This window comes from Plectropomus leopardus, chromosome 6 (genome assembly GCF_008729295.1).
Source record: "Plectropomus leopardus isolate mb chromosome 6, YSFRI_Pleo_2.0, whole genome shotgun sequence".
Classification (NCBI taxonomy): domain Eukaryota; kingdom Metazoa; phylum Chordata; class Actinopteri; order Perciformes; family Serranidae; genus Plectropomus; species Plectropomus leopardus.
In genome coordinates this window covers 35880642-35900483 of record NC_056468.1, presented here as the reverse complement: position 1 = coordinate 35900483, position 19842 = coordinate 35880642, and the positions used below count along the sequence as shown (strand labels likewise).

Below are 19842 nucleotides of genomic sequence, written 5' to 3'. Positions count from 1 at the left end.
AAAAAACACTAAATCACCAAACCCCAGCTGCTCCTCATGTGTTTATTTTTCTCATTTTCTTTCTTCAAAAGCAAAATTTCAGCTCGTCTCTCCTCGTTTTTTTCTTTTTCTTATAGAAAACGCAAACAGAAATTGCCTCGTACAAACATTTAAAAATGACTAACGGCAAAAAAAAACAAACGAAAGAAAGAAAGAAAGAAAGAAAGAAATGCTGTACAGATTGATGAAGAAACATGTGCGTCTGCCTCGGCACTGTGTGCTCACACACACACACACACACACACGCACACACACACGCGCACACACACACACAGCAGCACACAAGCTCACACTCTTCGTATATATACACACTGAACCGGCAGCGGAGTGCATCGCTGCGGCGGCAGACCTGAAGGCGAAACACGAGACGTGAAGTGTGTTGAGGTGTTGTTGGGTTTCATGACCTTTACGACCTTTAAAACCCGTCCTGAAAAAAACAATAAAGGATTTCTTTACAGTGGTTTTTTTTGTGCGGCAACAGAGTTAAACAGCGCCGAAAACGTGGTTATTTACAGGAGACAGGAGGTGAAACAGACCATAATAACACGTATAACGTTTCTCCGCTGGCCCTCTCTGACCAAACATGATTCCAAGAGAAATAACACCATCCGAAAGTCACACGAAAAACCGTCTTCTGTCGGATTTAATGAGTAAAAAAACTGTGTTGAGAACTATAACGCGTAAGAGATTAACGTTTAATTTCATAAGCAGCCTGTTTGATGCATTCTGGAGGTGAGATCGTGGGAGTTTCTGGGATTTTAGGATGTTTCTAGGATTTTAGAAAGATTCTCAGATTTTAGGACATTTTTGGGATTTTGGGACATTTCTAGCTTTTAAAGACATTTTGAAGATTTTAGAACAATTCTCAGCTTTTAGGATCTTTCTAGTGTTTTAGGACATTTCTCAGATTTTAGGATGTCTCTAGGATTTGAGGACATTTAAAGGATTTGGAAATGTTTTCAGGATTCTGGGCTCAGATCCAGACAAAAATCATGACTGGCTCACGGGTGCAGCGGCTCCAGCTCAAACAGTCTGTGGTGAGTTTGACCAAGTTAGCAATTCAGCACCAAGATGCCACCAAAATGTTCAAAAAATGTCGTGACTGTGTGGCATCTTGTGGCAATTTATTTAGCTGGATGCCGAATTCAGCTGTTTCAGCTCCGTTCATGCAGAGATGACGTAAATATGATCTCATCTGCGAAGTCACGATGACGGTAACGACCTGCCTGAAAACCAAAGTGTCTGCGTGACTTTTCAAGCAAACTCGTGACGTAAAATCCTTATTTGACACTGTTTGAAATATACAGGGCTCCCACACATTTTCAAAACTTTTCCATGATATTTCCCCACTCGCACGGCGTGCAGGGACATCTGCAGACGACACTTCAATAACACAAAAACTAAATCCCATGACTCTTTCAAAACTGATTTTTACTAATTCCAGGTCTTTTCCAGGCCTGGAAAATGTGTTTGTGATGTTGCATGATTTTTGCAGACCGTGGGAACCCTGAATATATTTATCGTCTTGACTGAGGTCTGATGAAGGTAAAAAATAATTTGTAAGAACTGATGAAAAATGGCACCTCGAATCAACCAGGACCCTGAAAGTGCGCCGAGTTTCGAAGTCAGTTTTGGTGGCCCAACGGAGGAATTATAAATCCTGAGTCCGTCACGTGACGCCAAGTGGACAAATGTTGTCAAATGTCTTTAAATTAGTGTGTCACTATGAAATTAATCATTATCCTTCCGCTCTGAAGACGTTTGGGAAGTCTAGAAGAGACGCAAGTTAGCAGAGCGCTAAACTGAAAGTCTCGCTGTTTTTTTCTTCCCAATGATTTGGAAGCAGCGCCGATCATTCAGGTAATTTTATACCACAGAAAAAGAGCTTTTTTGACTTCAGGCTCCACTGAGCAGCTTTCACAGGAATGAACCATTTCCTGCTGCGAACGCCACAAATCCAGGTCACTGAATTCTGTCCTTGTTTTTCAAACCTTTGAACCAACTGAACAAAATGGTGCGATTTCTTTCAAAAATATCTGAAAACAGGAAATGAGCAATTTGGCAGGAAATGCTTCATAAATTGCAATTTAAAAAAAAAAAAAAAAAAAAAGCTAGGGAAGGGTTATATTTATAATTATTATAATGACAATTTTAAAATGATGTTTGAAAATTATTTTAAGCACCTTTTTCCGTTAAAAAAATCATTTTCAGGTAATTTTCTTGCACTTTTAGCTATTTTCTTATTCATTTTTCCATTATTTCTTCTTCCCGTGTTTTTGAAGGACATCGAGCCTTTCTGCTCTGGTTTCAAAGGAGTTCGTGCTTCTGTGGTATCGACAGCTTCACGACGCGACTGATCTACGCCACCGCACAGATCGCCGTGACCCGACTGCTTCTGACATTATTTAGACCGACACGCTCACGTCGGCCGATTTCTGTTTCATTATTTTAGTTTAAGTACAGTCAGAATAAACATTTTAGCTTCGGTGCTTCTTGTTTGTGCACAGAAACGCTTTCTAACATTCGACCAGCGTTAAGCGCTCTTTCTTGTCATTGCGTACATTTCCGAGTTTCCTTCTGATTTCCCAGAGGCCCATCCTGTGTTTCAGTAATTTAATTTAACATGATTATCTTTCTCGCTGTGACCTCTCCATGATTTCACATTTTGGCTTCAGCATTGTCACATTTACTCTGAAAACTTCCCCCGCTGGCAGACTGAACCTTTAAAACCGCGGCTGCACCTTCCGCCTGGACGCCCCTCGTTTTCTCCGCCTCTCAGATGAAGGCGTGCGGTTAATTTTTTCACTTAAGGGCGTCACTTTGGTTCAAGCGTATTGCTCCTTTACATCCGTTCGGATTCATATTTTCTCTTTTCTGAGCGTCTCGTCTCTGCTCGCTCTCCGAGGAGGGAAACGGACTCGAGGGGGATTCACGCAGCTGCTGATGCTGCGCGTGGCGGAAATCCAACCCGCGACCTTTTTCCAACATCGCCTGTTTTTGAAGTCTGTGATCAGGAGAGCAGGAGAGAGGTGCATAGGTTCAGACAAAACACATTTTAGCAGGAAAAAAGACAAAAGACGAGAGTTCAAACTAATCGTGATTAGAAAAAAATAAAGCACCACTGCTCCTCCCCAGTGAGCGACAGCACCGAAAAGTCCCAGCGGACCGGCTCCGACTCCAGATCTCACCAAACAGCCAGGAAGTGTTCCTCTCAGCCACAACAGCGATCCAAGCTTCCCAAGCTGAGGAAAAGCAGTCAGAGTTTGTTTACCGGAGGCGAGCCGGTTTCACGGTGAGTGTTGGTGTCAGTCTGTGTGTGTGTATGTGCGTGCGTGTGTGTGTGTGTGTGTAGCAGTGTGTTATTTGTTGCGCAGCAGCTCCAGCTGGTCCTGGTACTCTGTGAACAGTCTCTGGAATCGCAGGTTTTCCACGATGACGGGTAAAACCTCCCGCAGCAGCTCGCGCTTCCGAAGGCCCTGAACACAGAGGGAAAACAGCGTCACGTATCGGACAGGGCTGCAGCGCCCGCAGCACGGCGGAGCGCTGAAACGTAAAAATAATCAGACGCAGGGAGGAAAAGGACAGAATACAGATGTAACATCCACAAACACAAACCTAATATGAAAATCCTGCAAACACATCTATACATCGAGCACACAGTTACTCTCGGTCAAGAGACGCTCCTGCAGTATTTTCTCTCTGAATTACATCGTATATTTTCATTAGTATTTTGCAGTGTAAAATACAAACAGCTGAACAAAAATTGCTACACCTTCATAAGAAACAACGGACGGAGGAGATTTGGAGTAAGTCAAGACTCAGAAATGATGTTCAAATCAAAGACTTCGCTGAGCCTTATTTAAAATAAAGCTTCAGGAGGGGACGGAGGTCGCTGTGCGCTCGGGTAACATCCGGTACTTTAAATCTGCCGATAGAAGTCGGTATAAAGTCATGGTGAAGAGCAGCGTGTGTGTTTGTGTGATCTTGAAGCTTCTGAGGATGAATTTCATTCTTTGCTCTGCTGCCCTCTGTACAGTCACCCGACAGAGCATTTCTTTAAAAACAGACTTATTTTGGGTGTCTGAGCGTCACATGTTGAGTCGGCTCTTTGAGGAGATTTACGCTTCGGCCAGATTCACTGAAAATGTGCGGATATTAAAACACTGTATCCACTGTCCATGATTGATTTGTGTAAATTTGTGGATGTATTAGGAAATGTTTTGAGATCATCTTTGTGTTTTTGCATTTTTATCGTCAGAGTCATGTGGGCCAGGCACAGTAACGTGCATGACACTTATCAATCAATCAAATCTGCACAACGTCCAGAAAAGACATTGATAGGACGTACGTCTTATACACGTCTTATCTGGACATCATACAGATGTTTAATTCCACTTCAAATGAAATTTAATGCCAACTGCAAGGCCATACTTACAAAGGTCTAAAAGATATATATTTGTTTTTTTGTTATTTAATAAAACATGTTTTATGGCTTTGACATTGTTTGCTTTTTTTGAAACAAAATAAAATGTATTATTATTATGTGAAAAAATCTGTGATTTTTTTCCTGTCAGCTTGTTTGTATAATTATTTCTCTATTTTCATTTTTCATGTTAGAAATCAAATCAAATCAAATCAAATCAAATCAAATCAAATCAAATCAGTGGTACCAGGGTGGTGGGCTCCCAGGACGTGGCAGCTGATTTGTGGACGGGACCCAGCAGCTCCTTACAGAGTTCTCTGAGACGATACTCTGAGCCTGCAGGGAAAACACACACACACACACACACACACACACACACACACACACACACACACACACTTCAGTGAAATGCGGACTCGACACTCTTCTACAGTCAGTTGTTCTGCGTCTGTGGAAATCCTCACGGAGCGACGGTTTGGTACCTTCGTTGACGAGGAAGCGGGCGTAGATGAGCAGCCAGTAGCGATACTCCTGCGCCGACTGCAGCGTCAGAGCTTTTCATTTTCCTCTTCATCACATTTAATCCGGAGTGAAAAGGGGAGATTTCACGACTCTGCCGTACTTGAGGTTGCGTCCCTGCATGACGGCGAGCGGTCCCGAGGACACAGGTGCATCTTGGGTAGGGAGGCAGCTCCTGAAGTCAGCACACTGGACCAAAGAGTCTCCTTTATCTGCTATCAGAGTCCTGAGAGACACAGTACGGTTATTATCTCGGGGGCCACTTTTCCAGACCGACAGGAGGCCAGGGGCCACAGCAGAACAATACACGTCTCCAGGATTTTAGGACTTTCTAAGACTTAAGGACATTTCCAGGACTTTAGGACAATTTTAGGAATTCAAGGACATTTCTAACATTTTAAGACATTTTATGAATTTTGGGACATTTTCAAGATTTGAGGAGTTTTTACAAATTTAAGATTATGGGACATTATACAAATTTTGGGATGTTTCTAGGACTCAAGGATATTTCCAGGATTTCAGGACGTCTCTAGGATTTTAGGAGGTTTCTATGACTTAATATCTTTCAATGATTTAAGGATATTTCTAGGACTTTAGGTGATTTCTGAAGTTTTTGGTAATTTCTATGATTTTAGGATGTTTCTAAGAATTAAGGATGTTTCAAGGACTTAAGGACATTTCTATGATTTAAGTTTCTGTTCACTAAAAGTGCAAAAACAATTCCCAATGTGAATCACTTTATTTTTTTGTGTAAATTAGAAAATAGCTGGGGGGGGGGGCCCCTGGGCCCCAAACAGGGGCCAAATTTTATCCACGGGCCATAAGTTGAGAATCACTGCTGTGAGAATCCTTTAAAACATCATCAGTATCACTGTCAGCAGCGTTTTGGTGTTTCTAATGTGTGTCTATTGTCTCTCACCATGTCTCCAGCGAGGAGCTGAAGCAGTAGGACTTCCCGTTGGACAGTCCGATGACTGGAACCCCCTGCTGGGTCAGCAGAGACTGAGACACTGTGGTGTCAGCACCTGTAGAGACACACAGAGACAGAGACAGAGACAGAGACACACACACACACACACACACACACACACACGTTTTATCATAACGTGGTCTGAAACCGTCTTTACGTGAGGACAAAATGTCTTTTGAATCATCTTCATGAAGAAAAGCTTTTCAATAAATCACAGCTTAAATGTAGTTTTGAAGGAAAAGTTCAACGTTTTTTCGATAATATCTGACTCCATTTCCATGTCTTTATGTGGGTCGTTTTTCGGTCACTTCTCAAAAGGGTCAAGGCTGCACCCCTTTTTGGGGGACAGAAAACCAAAAATCCTGAAGACATCAATGCAATTTGACGTGTTTGGAGCATAATTTTGACATAATTTTGTTCATTTCTTCGATAACAACCCTTTGTTTATAGACAAGTGCTTAGTGACCTCGCCTGAACGTAATAAAATAAGGTTGATCGCCGTCGTGTCCCTTCAGGCTTCCCCTGATTTTAAATATCTGGTCCTCAATATTCATAGATGTCCGGATCATGATGGCTGATAATTTAATGAATTACGTAAAATCGATTGACTCCGGCTTATCATCTGACTCTGGGACAGAAAGCAGGTGTGTTTATTCCCCCAAAATGCTGAATTGGTCATGTGTCACATCGCAGCGTCTCACCAGATAAAATGGTCAGCAGGGACTCGTTCTTCACCAGAGCCTTTTGTTTCTGAACGTCCCTGCACACAGACGGAAAACAAAACGTCGTTATTACGAGCAAAACCCAAAAACACACCGCTGCTCTTACCCTGCTTTAATATCACACACACACACGCGTATCGCTCTGCGAAATCAGGCTTTTTTTACACTAATATGATTTTATACCACTGAGTTTGTTTTGACCAACATCAGTCCTGATGATCTGACACACGAGATTTCTACTAAAATCTGTGAGCACTGACCAGACGGACAGCGTCGCTCCAGCTGTGAGAGCCATGACGAAGTGGGCGGAGCAGTGCAGAGCTGACACGGGCGTGGCCAGCTGGATGGCGGGAAGGAGCCGCCGCCCACAGGAAGAGAACACTGACAACATCCTGTCCTGACAGGCGACGGCGAGGACGTCACTGAAGGAAGGGATGAGAAGGAAAAACTGATCCGGTGCCGATGGTCATTTAGTCACACAGATTACAATAACTTTTCCCACAAAAACGCAAGATAACCAGCCGAAGAACAGAGAAAAGCTGAATCTACGACCGACACGCGGAGCGCCCTACCTGCTCCCTGCGGCGGTGACCACGGAGCTGGGCAGCAGGGTGTTCCAGTCCCGTCCGTCTCTGGAGCATCGCAGCTGGCTGAGCTTCGAACCGGCGACCACCGACACCTCGTTCTCCACCTCCAGGAACACCGACGGCTCCATGCTCACCTGCGCATACACGCTTTCCATTTTTAGCTTCGTAACAGGTGTGTAGGAAACAGACATGCCCCGACTGACTGACGATAAAAATCTGTTCACACCCAAAATGTAATTTGATCTCTGCAGTGTTTCCTTCTGTGGTTTGGTTCATCTGAGCAGATCACAATAAAATCAAAATATCGCTGCAAAAATTGTGTCGCAGGCGGTTTAGTTAGTTAGCTGTGACCATAGGCTGTAAATAAGAAAACAACATGAGAGCTCCCTAAAAATGAAACTTTTCAATCTGTGTCGCCCCCTGGTGTCTGACTGCAGGATACATCATAAAGCCCGCCACTCCATGTTCGTGAATGGGACATAAACTAAACTAAAACCTCAAAGCACACGGCAAATGCATGTTTCCAAAAGATTATTTCTGTCACTGAAGGTAGCTCTCACCACCCTGATGTTTGTTTTTATGATAATGATAATGATGATATGAGGAATATGATTTATTTCACTGGAAATTCAGATTTGTCCTTTGAGATATTGAGTTTATATAATGTATTCTTTATTATAAGGATCCCCATAGTCTTGTTTAGTCAAACACAAACAGTAACAATAATAATATAATACTCAATAAAATAAATAAAATAAGTAAACCAACAAATGATAAAAATATTAATTAATACAAAAATATGACTACTTTAACAATAAGATAATAATAATAAAATTCACCACCAATCAGCCAATACAAATAAAAAGAATAAAATAAAATAAAGTAAATAAATAAAAATATAGTGACATTGCTGTAATATTTCTGCTTTAGACACGTCTAGTTATAAAATATTAAATTCTAATCATGTTCTGAAGTTATTTATTTATTTATTTTTAAAAAATAATTCCTTGCACAACTGACCGCTTTAGTTCTCTGATAACGTCTTTCACAGTTACACTAAACTGCTGAAATACATCGTATCCAACACTGAGTCAAATCGAATTGGGGATCGAATCGGGACCTTGTCAAGGGAAATAAAATCAGTTCAGGAAACGCTGTCAGTGTGGGATTCATCGCTGCCATGGAAACAGAGGAGAAGCTCACTCTGGCCGCGTCCGTCTAATTCGAAATCGCAACAAAGACAGAAAAACACGTTTGTGGGAGCAGACTGGCCGCACTCTGACCGTGAGCTGCTGCGTGTTGTGCTTTTAACACCATTCGCATTGTAATACAGCGGCGGCTAGTGGTGGTGTATCGAGATATTGTTGTCATAGAAACAAAACCCATCTCTGGTCACTGTGAACGCTTTTTTTTTTTTAAATAAAGCCCTGCCAAAGCTTTTCTGCTCAAGGAGAGGACACACATCCTGCAGCAAAACACCTGAACATGAAATACCGTCATGTGAGAAAAAAACGTGCTGCGCACACACACACACACACACACACACACACACACACACACACACAAAGCGTGTTACCTGCAGACTGAAGGCCTTCTTTATACTTGGTGTTGGTAGTTTGAGGGCAGCTGCAGGAGCTGGAGGAGCAGCCACCCTGCTGGGCTCCCGCTCTGCTGGAGGAGTTATCTGACAGGAAGAGGAGGGACAAAACACACGTTTATCTCTCTCTATCTCTGTTCCAAGGACATCTGCACAAAAGGAGCTTTTACTAGAGCTCTGCAATATAACTTCATATTTATTTCACAGCTATCAGAAAGTCTTTTAATTACTTTCCTTAAATGCAGAGTAAATTTAACCCTTAGGGACTCTTTGGTGTATTTTAGGGCTTTTCATTCTTCATTTTTGATCATTTTGGCTGTTTCCATGCAAATCAATTTTGGCAAGATTGTGTATTTGAGTGTAATCAGTGAGTTTGCAGCTCAGCTCCTACAATAAGTCTAAAATACACTGTGGAAACTAAATAGTTACATTTAGACTGTTCAGGTCCAAAAATGCTCCATTGAAACCCATTCAAACTGACATTTTTGATCCCACAGCCATCAGAGCAGAAAAACAGGACTTGTATTATTTCTGGGTGTCATTCTGGGCTTTTGACTCTGAATTTGTCATTTTGACTATTTTCCACCTGATGAGGTCATTTTGACCATATTTGGCATATGGAGGAAATACATGCTATTTCCACTAGGTGACCTGTCACAGTCAATGTAGCTGCTGATCACTGACATATCCCAGACTGTCAGCAGCTACACTATAATAATTCGTTTTTGTGTTTTCATTCAATCTAAAAACATGATGGCATCATGACGAAACGTTGGCCATGTTGCATTAAAATTCTGAAAATAAATGAATATTTCACATCCATGTTGAGGACTGCTGATGGTTAAACAAATAAACGCAATGACAGTAGAAAATTATATGAACGTATGATATTTTTTAAAGCTTGAGTTTAAAAAGTGCATTTTGTGTGTAGAATATTTGACACTTTACAGAACATAATAATGTAAAAAAACAATGTTGCTTCCAGCATGTAGTATCATGACAAAAACTGGGATTTAAAGAGTTAAAATTCTAAAAATTAATGAATATTTGATATTTTATGAGGCCTGAAGTTGGTCAAAAATTAATTTTCTAAAGCTTTATTTCGTGTGTGTGTGTGATATTAAATCTGGCCCTGAGGGTTAATTATGTTCTCAGTTTTGGTTTATTAATGTTTTCATGAAGGAATAAACGGATTATTTGGAATTCGTGTCTCTACCTGAGTGAAGTGTTGGGCGATGGGAGCGGCCATCTTGTCTTTCCTCGGCCGTCCCTTCTTCCTCTTCTCCACCACCTCTCCTCCGTCCATCAGCAGCTCCGGTTTCCTCTTGCTGAACGACAGGTTTTTGTTGATGGTGGCCATCTTGTCCTCGCTGTCGCTGCTGGTGTCTTCTTTGGCTTTGACGTCCTTCAGGGAGGACATGCCGTCTTTTGGCCTGCAGGACAAACAGAAACCTTTACATTTTGTTTCCGGGGACAGTTTGTCCTCTTTTCTCACGTTTGTGCGATTGTTTGTCTTCACCTGTCTAGAGGCGTGAGTCCGGCGGTGGAGGAGATGGCGGCTGTGACCCCCGGCGTGGCCTTTGACCTCTCTGTGAACCTCGAGTCCAAGGCTTTCATTGGCTCGATTTTGGACGCAGATGTGAGCAGCAGACTGGACTTCACGCTGGACAGAAAGAAATCAGAGAGACGGAGAGTCGTTTGTTGTTTTCCCTCTGTGAACCCGTCAAGTTGCACTAATGTTTATATTAAACACGGACGCTTCACACACAAAAGATCTCGACCATCAGCACAGTTTCACGCTGGACACCAAAGATCCGTGTCACTGATTCAGTATCTGACCGAATGTCTCCTGCTCTGCTCCTGAGACACGACGATGGCTCAAAGCTTTCACCAGATTAGACAAAAGCACAGTGACCGTGACCTCTGACCACCACAGACAGATTATCTGCCCGGCCAAAAACTGAGGCCGATATTTGGTTATTTTATATTCTGATTGAAGTGAAATTTGATTTTTGTGCCAAATATGAAAATATTCGGTCGGGATGCCTGCGAGTGTGACGCCGCAGCGGCATCAAATCAAATCAAAGGGGGCAGAACAGCAAACAAAAGTAAAATCTTTCCCTCTCAGCAGGCCGTACCCGTCCTTGTTTTCCTCCAGGCCCTTGGCGCCGCTGTTGGGTGGAGGCGAGGTGAGCATGGAGTCGTGGCTCGGCCGCAGCCCCAGAGAGGAGGCCTGTCCCGGGCTGGAGTCGGAGCTGAGCTGGGAGGTGAGCTGGTTGGACATGGAGGAGCCCGAGGGCAGGATGGGAGCGCTGTTGAACAGAGCCGGAGAGAAATCCCTGCAGAGACAGAGGGAAAATGTGGTCGTGCTTCCTCAGTTTTTAAAATGCTCTGCAGGCGTTGTTGAATTGGTGAAGATGTTTTGTTAATTTGGAGCACGCTGAACTCTCAGGGCCGCAGCAGACTTTCGTGTTTTCCTACCCGGTGTCCAGCTGAGCGATGCAGAGCGGCGTGATCCGTCTTCTGCCGTCTGCGGTTCTCGTCTCCACCTGCTTCTTCAGGAGGTTCTGCGAGACGACGAAACAGCACATCCGAGAAATTTTAAAAAAATATCAGAAAAGTATTCTTTTTTTTTTTTTTGCTTTTTGACATCTTTTTAAAGTGGAGCTCGAAATGAGGGTCATAAATATTTATGATACATCACTGATATTTAAATATGTGCAGTTTTCAAGTTCGTCTGCATCATTTGCTCTCCCGTGTTTGACTTGTACCTTGTGTGTATATATATATATATAGGGATATGTGTGTGTATATGTGTATATTTACTGAATATGAATATGTACAGTGGGCAACTGGTGTTGTTTTTGCCCAATATTTCTATTTTTGTCTTTTTTCATTTGCCATGTTTGAAATAAAGATCTAACTAATAATAAAAGGAAGACTGTTTCTGTTTGTGGACTCTGGTTTTGAAGAGAAGTTCTCGGCACTCATCTTCACTACACTCGACTTCAATTCATCAAGATTTTTTTTGGATTCTTCATTTACAATAAAGGAATGCAAAAAACCTTTTTTTTCATCAATATAACTGGGTGAGTGACTGATGTATAAATGTTTTTTTTAAACTTATTTTTTATCGTATTTATTTTAGTACTTGTAAAGACAAACGTGTGCATGTGTCTTTGTCCTGAACCAAAGCGACGCACTGAGCTGCTTGTTTGTCATGTCCCACCTTCCTGATGTCCTCCAGGGACTCTCCGTTCATCACGCTGTTGAGTTTTGGCGCTGAGGATTCGGGTCCGGCGCTGCCCGGTCCTGAGCTGGCCTGGGCCGAGTTCTGTCGCTCCTGCTGGTATTTGAGCATCTCGGGGTTCTCGATGATGGTGGTGGAGAGCTGAGCCTCGGTGCTGGTTATAGCCAGACTCTTTCCGTAGATGTTCTGATGGATGCTGTTCTGTACGGCAGACGGAGAGAGAAGATTCGGGTTCTTAATGTTTCTGATCGAATGATGGAGGGAGGTGGAGTTTATTTTTATTTTAATCACATCAATTACTTTAGTTTAGTTTTAAACTTGGAATACGCTTCAGCAAAAGTTGAAGCTGTCCTCACTGATAACACTGAGAGAAATGCAACGTTTAATTTGTGATTTCATTGACTGTGACTCACACTGTTTGATTTGTCAAAATCTCAAAAAATGTTTAAAATTATTTGAAAATGTAACTCAAATAAGTAAAGTTTCATTTTAACTAAAAAAATTTAGTGGACATTTAGTAGTCAATTTGCAGTAAACTTATTTAATGATTGAAATTTTTTTAGAAATTTTTTAAGTTTTTTCACGAGTTTTGTTCAGTTTTGAAATCAGTGACTGTGTTTTTTGATTGAAAGTTTTAAAAAATTGAAGTTGTCATGATTGATCCTGTCAGTGTTTTGCATTAGTTCAGTTGTGAAACTTTACAATCAGATGTGCAATTTGATTATGAGAAAAAGTAGTTGAGTGTTGAAAAGGAAAAGACCAGAGATGGTTTGAGTCAACTTTGTGAACTTTTTTAAAGAAACCTGAAACTTTAAAAACATGACATGTCAGTTTAAAAATTTAATTTTTTAAAAATTTTGCTTTTATCATTTCAAATGTAATTTTCTTTGCTTAATTTTTTTGAAAACGGAACAAAAATGTTCAGTCAGAACCTTAAAATTAAATCAGATGAAAAAGGAATTATCTGCACCAGTGTATTTTTGACCAGTTGAAATTTTTTCTAGACATGTAAGATTTTAACAGAATTTGAAAAAAGTTAAAAACTAGTAAAGCAGGTCAAAAGGTTTTTAAAATTTTTTGACTTTTTTTTTTTTGACCAAAACAGTCATTGACCGTTTCCATTTTCAAATGTTGATGAAATCATTTGGGTTTTTTTCATGAGTGGATTTTACATTTTCAATTTGCAAATTTGATTCAGTGTCAATGTTGTGTCACATCTTTTGAGACAGTTTACTTTTTTTTCCTTTTGAAAAGCTAGTTGTGGAGTTTTCCAAAACTTTGTTTCACATGTGTCTGAAGATTTTGATTTAACTTGTTTAATGTTTAGTTCTTAACCAGTGTCCATTCAGGTAACAAAATGAGAAAAAATCAAAATCAAAAAATTACTGAGAAAAATGGTCAAAAACAATGAGCAAAAGTTTTTTTTACCATCAAAACGGATGTTTCAGATAAAAGAAGATCAATGGCAGCTCAAAGTTTTTCAGTGAGGCAGCAATTTACTCATTTTCTGATAAGTCAAAACACACAGAGAAATCGGAAACATCATGTCTCCTAAGGTTTAGACTGACTGAAGTTCATTTTGTCTCTTGTTTTTCAATGAAACAATTTGAAAGTGGTCTTCCAGTTTCACTGACATTTTATGAAATTTCACTTTTCAGGACTCATGTCAGCTGACGGTGATTTGAATTTTGGAAAGTGCATGCATCATTTTGTTCCTTTTTCAAAATTTCTCAAAGTAAGTCTTTCCTTTTTTTTGTGCAAATTTCATGAGAAAATTTTGCATTTCATTAAAACATTTGACTTTAAAATTTTTTGATGAATTTTCATTCATCAAGTAAAATTGATGAAATTGCTTTCAGAGATGTTTTGCTGGTTTTGAGCAACCACAACTGAGTGTGTCATGTCTGCCACTGGTGACATCCTTGAGATTCAAACACTTTAATGTTTTTCTTTCATTCTCATGTCATGATTAAAAATTACAAAAACCTTGGTTCACAGGTCAGGTCATTTTTTCAATTTGGATTGGTGAAAAAGTGTCAAAGAGCATTTTTAGCATTTGTCAAACAGTTTAAAGGAGCCTGTTTAGTAAAATGAAAAAAAATTTTTTGAAATCTTGTTTAATTTGCACAGTTTTTACTTTAATTTGAATTGTGAAAACAAATAATTAAATTTCAGTGTAAAACTTAGAAACAGTTTTGAACATTCAATGAGTTTATTTGGCAATTTTCATGAGTGAACATTCACACAAAAAACTGCAGAAACATGGACTGAAATTTTTCAACAGTAGTCTAAAACTGATTACAATTTTGTAAAATGACTTTGTACAATTTGATAAGCACAAATTAAATTCAAGTTAAAATCAAATAAAAAAATTTTGTTTTAAAGTTTTTTAAAAGAAAATTCAAAGTGATCAAAAATCAAAAGAAGAAACTGTTGAAAATATGAAATTTAAAAGGACATTTCACTCTTGAATCACACAAAATTCAAAGTCAATTTGCTCAAAATCAATTCACAATATTTACATTTTTGGTCATCAAAAGTAAAAAAGTTAATGTTTGTTTGATTTTGTTTTGTTTTTTTTTGTCATTTTAAATGTGTTTAGTGTAGTAAGTGTAAATATTTGAGGTTTTTTTTTTCTGTTAATCACTTTTAAAAATTTTCAGAAAACATTGATTGCATGTTTTTTACTGTGACAGTGATTAGTGCAGCTTTGACAGTCAATGATCACAAACTGTGAAAAACACCTGAAAATTAAAGACTCAATGTTTCAGACAGTTGACAGTGACATTTCTGTTTCAGTTGTTGTTGAAAGTCTGTGTTCACACTCTCTGTGTGTCCTGTCACTAATGTGACCATGTGATGTGACAAACTGTGTGACTCTACAATGTTTCAACAGTCTCCAAAGACTGTGAGTCACAAACTGATTCTTTTGACACACAAATGCAACAAAACTTGTCACATCTTTGCCAGACACAAACACTCACACACACACACACAAACTCACACACACACATTGTGTTAACTTCACAAACTTGAACAACAATGCAAAAGCACAGAATTTTGTGACTCTCAAAATGCTTTTTTTTTACAATGTGTGATAAGTTGTTTAATGGCATTCAGTTTCAGTCAACGAATTTTGTTAATGAAATGTCTCATACAACAAAAAGAACATTAGTCACACGACACAGAGCCAGGTTTTTGGTTCTGTGTTTTTGTTTGTTGACACAAAAAAAACGTGCATAAAGTCCATGAAAACACTTTTACTCCAACTTTGAAGTGCACTCACTCAGTTTTTTTTCACACACATGAGTGGACATTTTGATTTGACTGTTTAGCTATGTCATCAAGTGTTTTGCAGTACACTAATTTCAGACTGTCACACAAGACACACAAATGATTAATGTGTGAGACTTTTCCGTCAATGGTAACACTCTGAAAGAACCAAATTACATCAACAAAAGTTTAAAAAAAGTCACAATTTGACATGTTTTGTAACTATTTAAACATTGTCTGGACAAAAGTTGACAGACTACAACAAAAATTTCAAACTGACAAAGGAAAAACTTGTTAAAAAAAAAACACTGTTTTTTGTTTTCAAAATTTTGACTTTACATTTTTTTTTTTTACTAATTCACTTTTGAATTTGTATTTTTTAAAGTTTCATTTTTTCAACTTATTTTAATGAATTTTTAAAACAAAACTTGAAAATCATTAAAAAATTTTTTGTTTCAGTAAAATGATTGACATCATTTCTTTCTGAACTTTTGACTCTTTTTTCTTCTTGAAATTGACTTTCAGCAGAATTTTCACTGAAAAGGACACTTTCAGAAAAACAAAAGAAAATTTGTTTTAAGATGAATCACAAAATAATGTATCAAACTGATGAGTTTATGACAAGAAAAAAAATCTGAAATGACAAAGTCCATTGAATTTTTCAAAATGCAACTGATCAAACTTTCACAAATTAATGACTTTTTGCAGAAAAAAACAAAAATTGTCACAAAAGATGAAATTTTTTGTTTCAAAGAGTTTTTTGTATTAAAAAAAAAATTTGAAAAAAAATGAAAATTTTAAAATTTTTTCACACTTGATAAAACTTAAAATCTCAATTTTTTTGAAAAAATTATTGAAATTTTAAAATGTTATTAAAGTTTTTTAAAAAAGTGACTTTAACTATTTTTCATTGAATTGATAAGTCAGTTTTTGAAAGTTAAATTGTGAGCTAAACAAAACAGATTTAATAACAAATGTCAATTAAAAATAAAAAGTAAATTTTGTTTTTTGCATGAAACACAGCTTGTTTAAAAAAAAACTTTTAAAAAAAAATGTTAAAAACAGTTTTTTGTATGGTAATGTCAAGGTGACTTTTTTGATTTTGTATTAACTTTTTATGAAAATCTAGATTGAAAGTCTTTACAAATCTGAAACAGTTTTCAAGACATATGTGTGAACAGTGTTTTTTTTTTTCAAACTTGTCATTTGTCTTTTTTTGTCACTTTTTTTCAAAAACTAACTGGTGATGTTTTGAAACTGAAACAAAACTTTCAATAGTTTTTTTCAAGACTGTTTTAACTATAGTGACAATTTAAAGACAGGATTTTAAAATTTTATTTGTGATTTTAAAAATAAAAAATGCAAAATTAAAATGAAAAATGATTAATTTTTTAAAAATATTTTCACATTGAAAAATTTTAAAACAGTGAATTGCTGATTTATTTTGAAAAAAAAATGACAATTTAAAAAAGTGTCCTGCAAATCAAATTCTGCGATTTTAGTCATTTCATGAATTTGTATTTTTTCTTTCAGACTTTGAAAATTTTTTTCAATTTGAACATTGAATGCTCATGAATTTTGAGCTCCAGAAATTAACAAAAAAACGTGTTTGTTTTTGCATTTCATTGAACTTTTTTTTCAGTAGAACTGTGAATATGAAAACATTCACTTTGAATGGGGCATTTAACAGGTCAAGTCAAAAATCTGAAAATCTTGCAAATAACAACATTTAAAATCAGTGGTACCACACAGGAAGTTACACATTGTAAAACAAAAATATCTGATTTTTCATTTTCAAAAGTTACTTTAGTGATTCTCAGAAAAACAGACCTCAAACACTTTTCAAACACTATGGGAACAAAACTGATCAAAAGACACAAATTTTCACGAAAAACCAGTTAAATACAAATTTCATTTATTAATCAAATTGACATGAAATCATTTCTGATAGCACTTTAAACTGTAAAAAGTTTTTTATCGAAGCTGTTGGGACTTGCACTTAAACACACACTTTTTAAATAAAAATGTTTTTTTTATCACGCAGTGAACTTTTTTTAACAGCATTCAAAAAATTTGAAATTTTGACATCACAATTTCAAAATTTTAAACTCAAAACAATGATTTTTTTTTATTTTACAATTTTTAAACTTTTTTTTAAAATTAATTCAATGCATTAATTTTGAATTTTTGATTTTTTGAAGTTTTTTAATACATTTTTAAGACTAATTTTTGAAAAAAAATTAAAAAACACTTGCTTTAACAAAAATTTGCACACACACACACACACACACGCACACACACACACACACACACACACTCACACACACACACACCTGTCTCTGCTCTGCTCGTCTGCAGCTCTGCCTGGCCGTCCTCGCCCACCTGCAGCTCGTTCCCTCATCACTCTCTCACTACATGAACGGCTCCACCTCCTCAGTTACCGTGTCAGCCTTCGAGAAGCTGCCACGTGCTTCGTGTTTTTGCTTTCAAACCACCTGTAGCTGAACATGTCTGTCTGCACACGCTTCAGAAATACACAGATAACGTCCTGCTGCGTCCAGTATCTGCATTTGGGTCCTCTCCCTGCAGCCACTCTCCCTCACGGTCGAAGCAAATAAAGATTTGACTTCAGAGGAGACGCATCCTGTGTGGCGAACTTTTTAGAAATCCTTGAAAATGAACAAAGAAGTTACATCCTCCGTCAAGGAGGTTTTATTTTTGGTTTAGTTTGTTTGTCAGCAGGATTATCCAAAATAACCTCTTGACCAAATTTTCACGAAACTTGTTTGAAGGGTGCATCATGTGCAGAGAGAGAGCTCACTAAATTTTGGAGTGGATCGCTTCTTTTCAAGTCAGTGTGATTTAACACAGCAGCCGTCTCTCACACCTTCAACCTTTAGGACCTGAGCGATCCGAGTGCGTGTGACATGAAAGCAGACCCCGAGGGTTAATCACATATCGAGATATTACAAATTAAACTGGTCTGCAAAATAAAACATTTTAATGTAACCTTCAGAGAACGTTTTAAGGATGTTCATCATTTCAAATAATGTTCCTGTGAGGCTAAATGCATAATAAGTTGTAACGTTCTCACTGCAACATTCAGAGGACGTTTTGGTGATGTTGAGAGGTGACAGACATTTTTTATGAAAATGTAACACTATGTGATATTTTTTTTTAAAAGACAATTTTTAAAAAAGTTTTTAGAGTATGTTACTCTAACTTTAATAGGACCATTTTGGGAACTTAAGGAAAACTTGCAGCTGAAAACGTTACTAAAACATTGGTTGCACTGTATGATTCTCAGAACGTTTTTAGAGCCATAAATTGCTCGCTGACGGCGCTTGTATGCAGCGAGCCAAAAACTGACTGACTGACCTCCGTCATCAAACAGCCACCACACGTCGATGGTTCCTTTGCCCTGTTTCTTCTTGAACTGCTGGCTGCTCTCCAGCAGACGCTGGTCCGTCAGACTCAGAGGAGACTTGGTCTCTGCAGCCGGACACGTCACATGACAGGAAATACAACACAAGAAGGGGTTAAACAAACACTTTGACACTGAGAAATCCACAAAACTCCAAAATCCAACAACTCCCTGGTTTGCACGATTTATTCAAGATAAAGATGGAGCAGGAAGAAACGAGCCATCGTAAATCTGCTTCACCTCTGATGATGAGCGGGCTGCTCTGGTTGCTGGTGGTTTTTGAGGGACAGGAGTCAGAGTCAGAAACAGAAACCACCACCTCCTTACTGCTGACTGGAGGCTTCTCGTGGGACGACAGCAGCTCGTCTAAGGAGACAAACGGGGACACATACACACACCCAAAAAAATATTGCAATACTACTCTGTATCCAAGTTTTCCACCCACCCTCAATACACACAACAGAATCAAAATTTGTAAAGCGCCAAAGTTATCACAAAAACACAAAAGATGATGCAATATAGTTGGACAGACAGATGTGCAGAAGACGTACCTTGTCCTGGGATGTGAGAGATGTCCAGTCCGTCCTGCAGACGAAGGATCACAACTCCAAACTGCAGGTCAAACGCGTCGCTGCAGCAAAGGACAGAAATTTCAGCTAAAACTTGCTCTGCACAGGAAATATGATTTATGTTTATAATGTCAGTTTGTCCAAATTCTTCTTAATTCAACTGTCTTCATGATTTAGTCTATTAGACATTTGTGTGAAATTTTGTCATAATTGTGAATTCTTGGGTTATAACCAGCTGTGGTCACTGTGAGTTTGACGTTTGACCACCAAAAAGTTCATCCTTGACTCCAGGTGGACGTTTGTGTCGAATTTGAAGAAATTCCCTCAAGCCGTTCTTGAAATTTTGTCTTCACAAGAATGAGACTGATGCAAGATCACAGTGACCTTGATCCTTGACCACCAAAATCTAATCAGGTCATTATCGAGTTAAAATGAGCGTTTGTGCAAAATTTGACACAATTATCTCACG

The 19842-nt window shown here is 38.5% G+C and overlaps 1 protein-coding gene and 1 long non-coding RNA gene across 2 annotated transcripts; both read right to left on the bottom strand.

Moving 5' to 3' along the window:
- Positions 1-2327: 2327 nt before the first annotated feature.
- LOC121944788 lies at positions 2328-5017 on the bottom strand. The gene is made up of 3 exons (XR_006105924.1): positions 4945-5017; positions 4710-4798; positions 2328-3515 (listed from the first exon to the last, which is right to left on the bottom strand). It is a non-coding gene; the product is annotated as an uncharacterized LOC121944788 (long non-coding RNA).
- A 24-nt stretch (positions 5018-5041) lies between these two features.
- On the bottom strand, positions 5042-19652 carry LOC121944729 (protein HIRA-like). Its single transcript, XM_042488618.1, has 15 exons — positions 19619-19652; positions 19356-19472; positions 19045-19170; positions 18751-18872; positions 12087-12308; positions 11339-11424; positions 10996-11196; positions 10377-10520; positions 10074-10290; positions 8837-8944; positions 7246-7394; positions 6934-7095; positions 6653-6711; positions 5901-6006; positions 5042-5207 (listed from the first exon to the last, which is right to left on the bottom strand). Exons 1-15 carry the CDS (start codon positions 19650-19652, stop codon positions 5042-5044), a joined length of 2019 nt encoding a protein of 672 aa, XP_042344552.1.
- Between the last annotated feature and the right edge of the window lie 190 nt (positions 19653-19842).

Coding starts and splice junctions, on each gene's coding strand:
- LOC121944729 (XM_042488618.1), bottom strand. CDS start 19,652: ATGAACTTTTTGGTGGTCAAACGTCAAACTCACA. Junction 19,171..19,355: donor CTCTCACATCCCAGGACAAG/GTACGTCTTCTG, acceptor TTGTCTCCTTAG/ACGAGCTGCTGTCGTCCCAC. Junction 11,425..12,086: donor CCCTGGAGGACATCAGGAAG/GTGGGACATGAC, acceptor GTCGTCTCGCAG/AACCTCCTGAAGAAGCAGGT.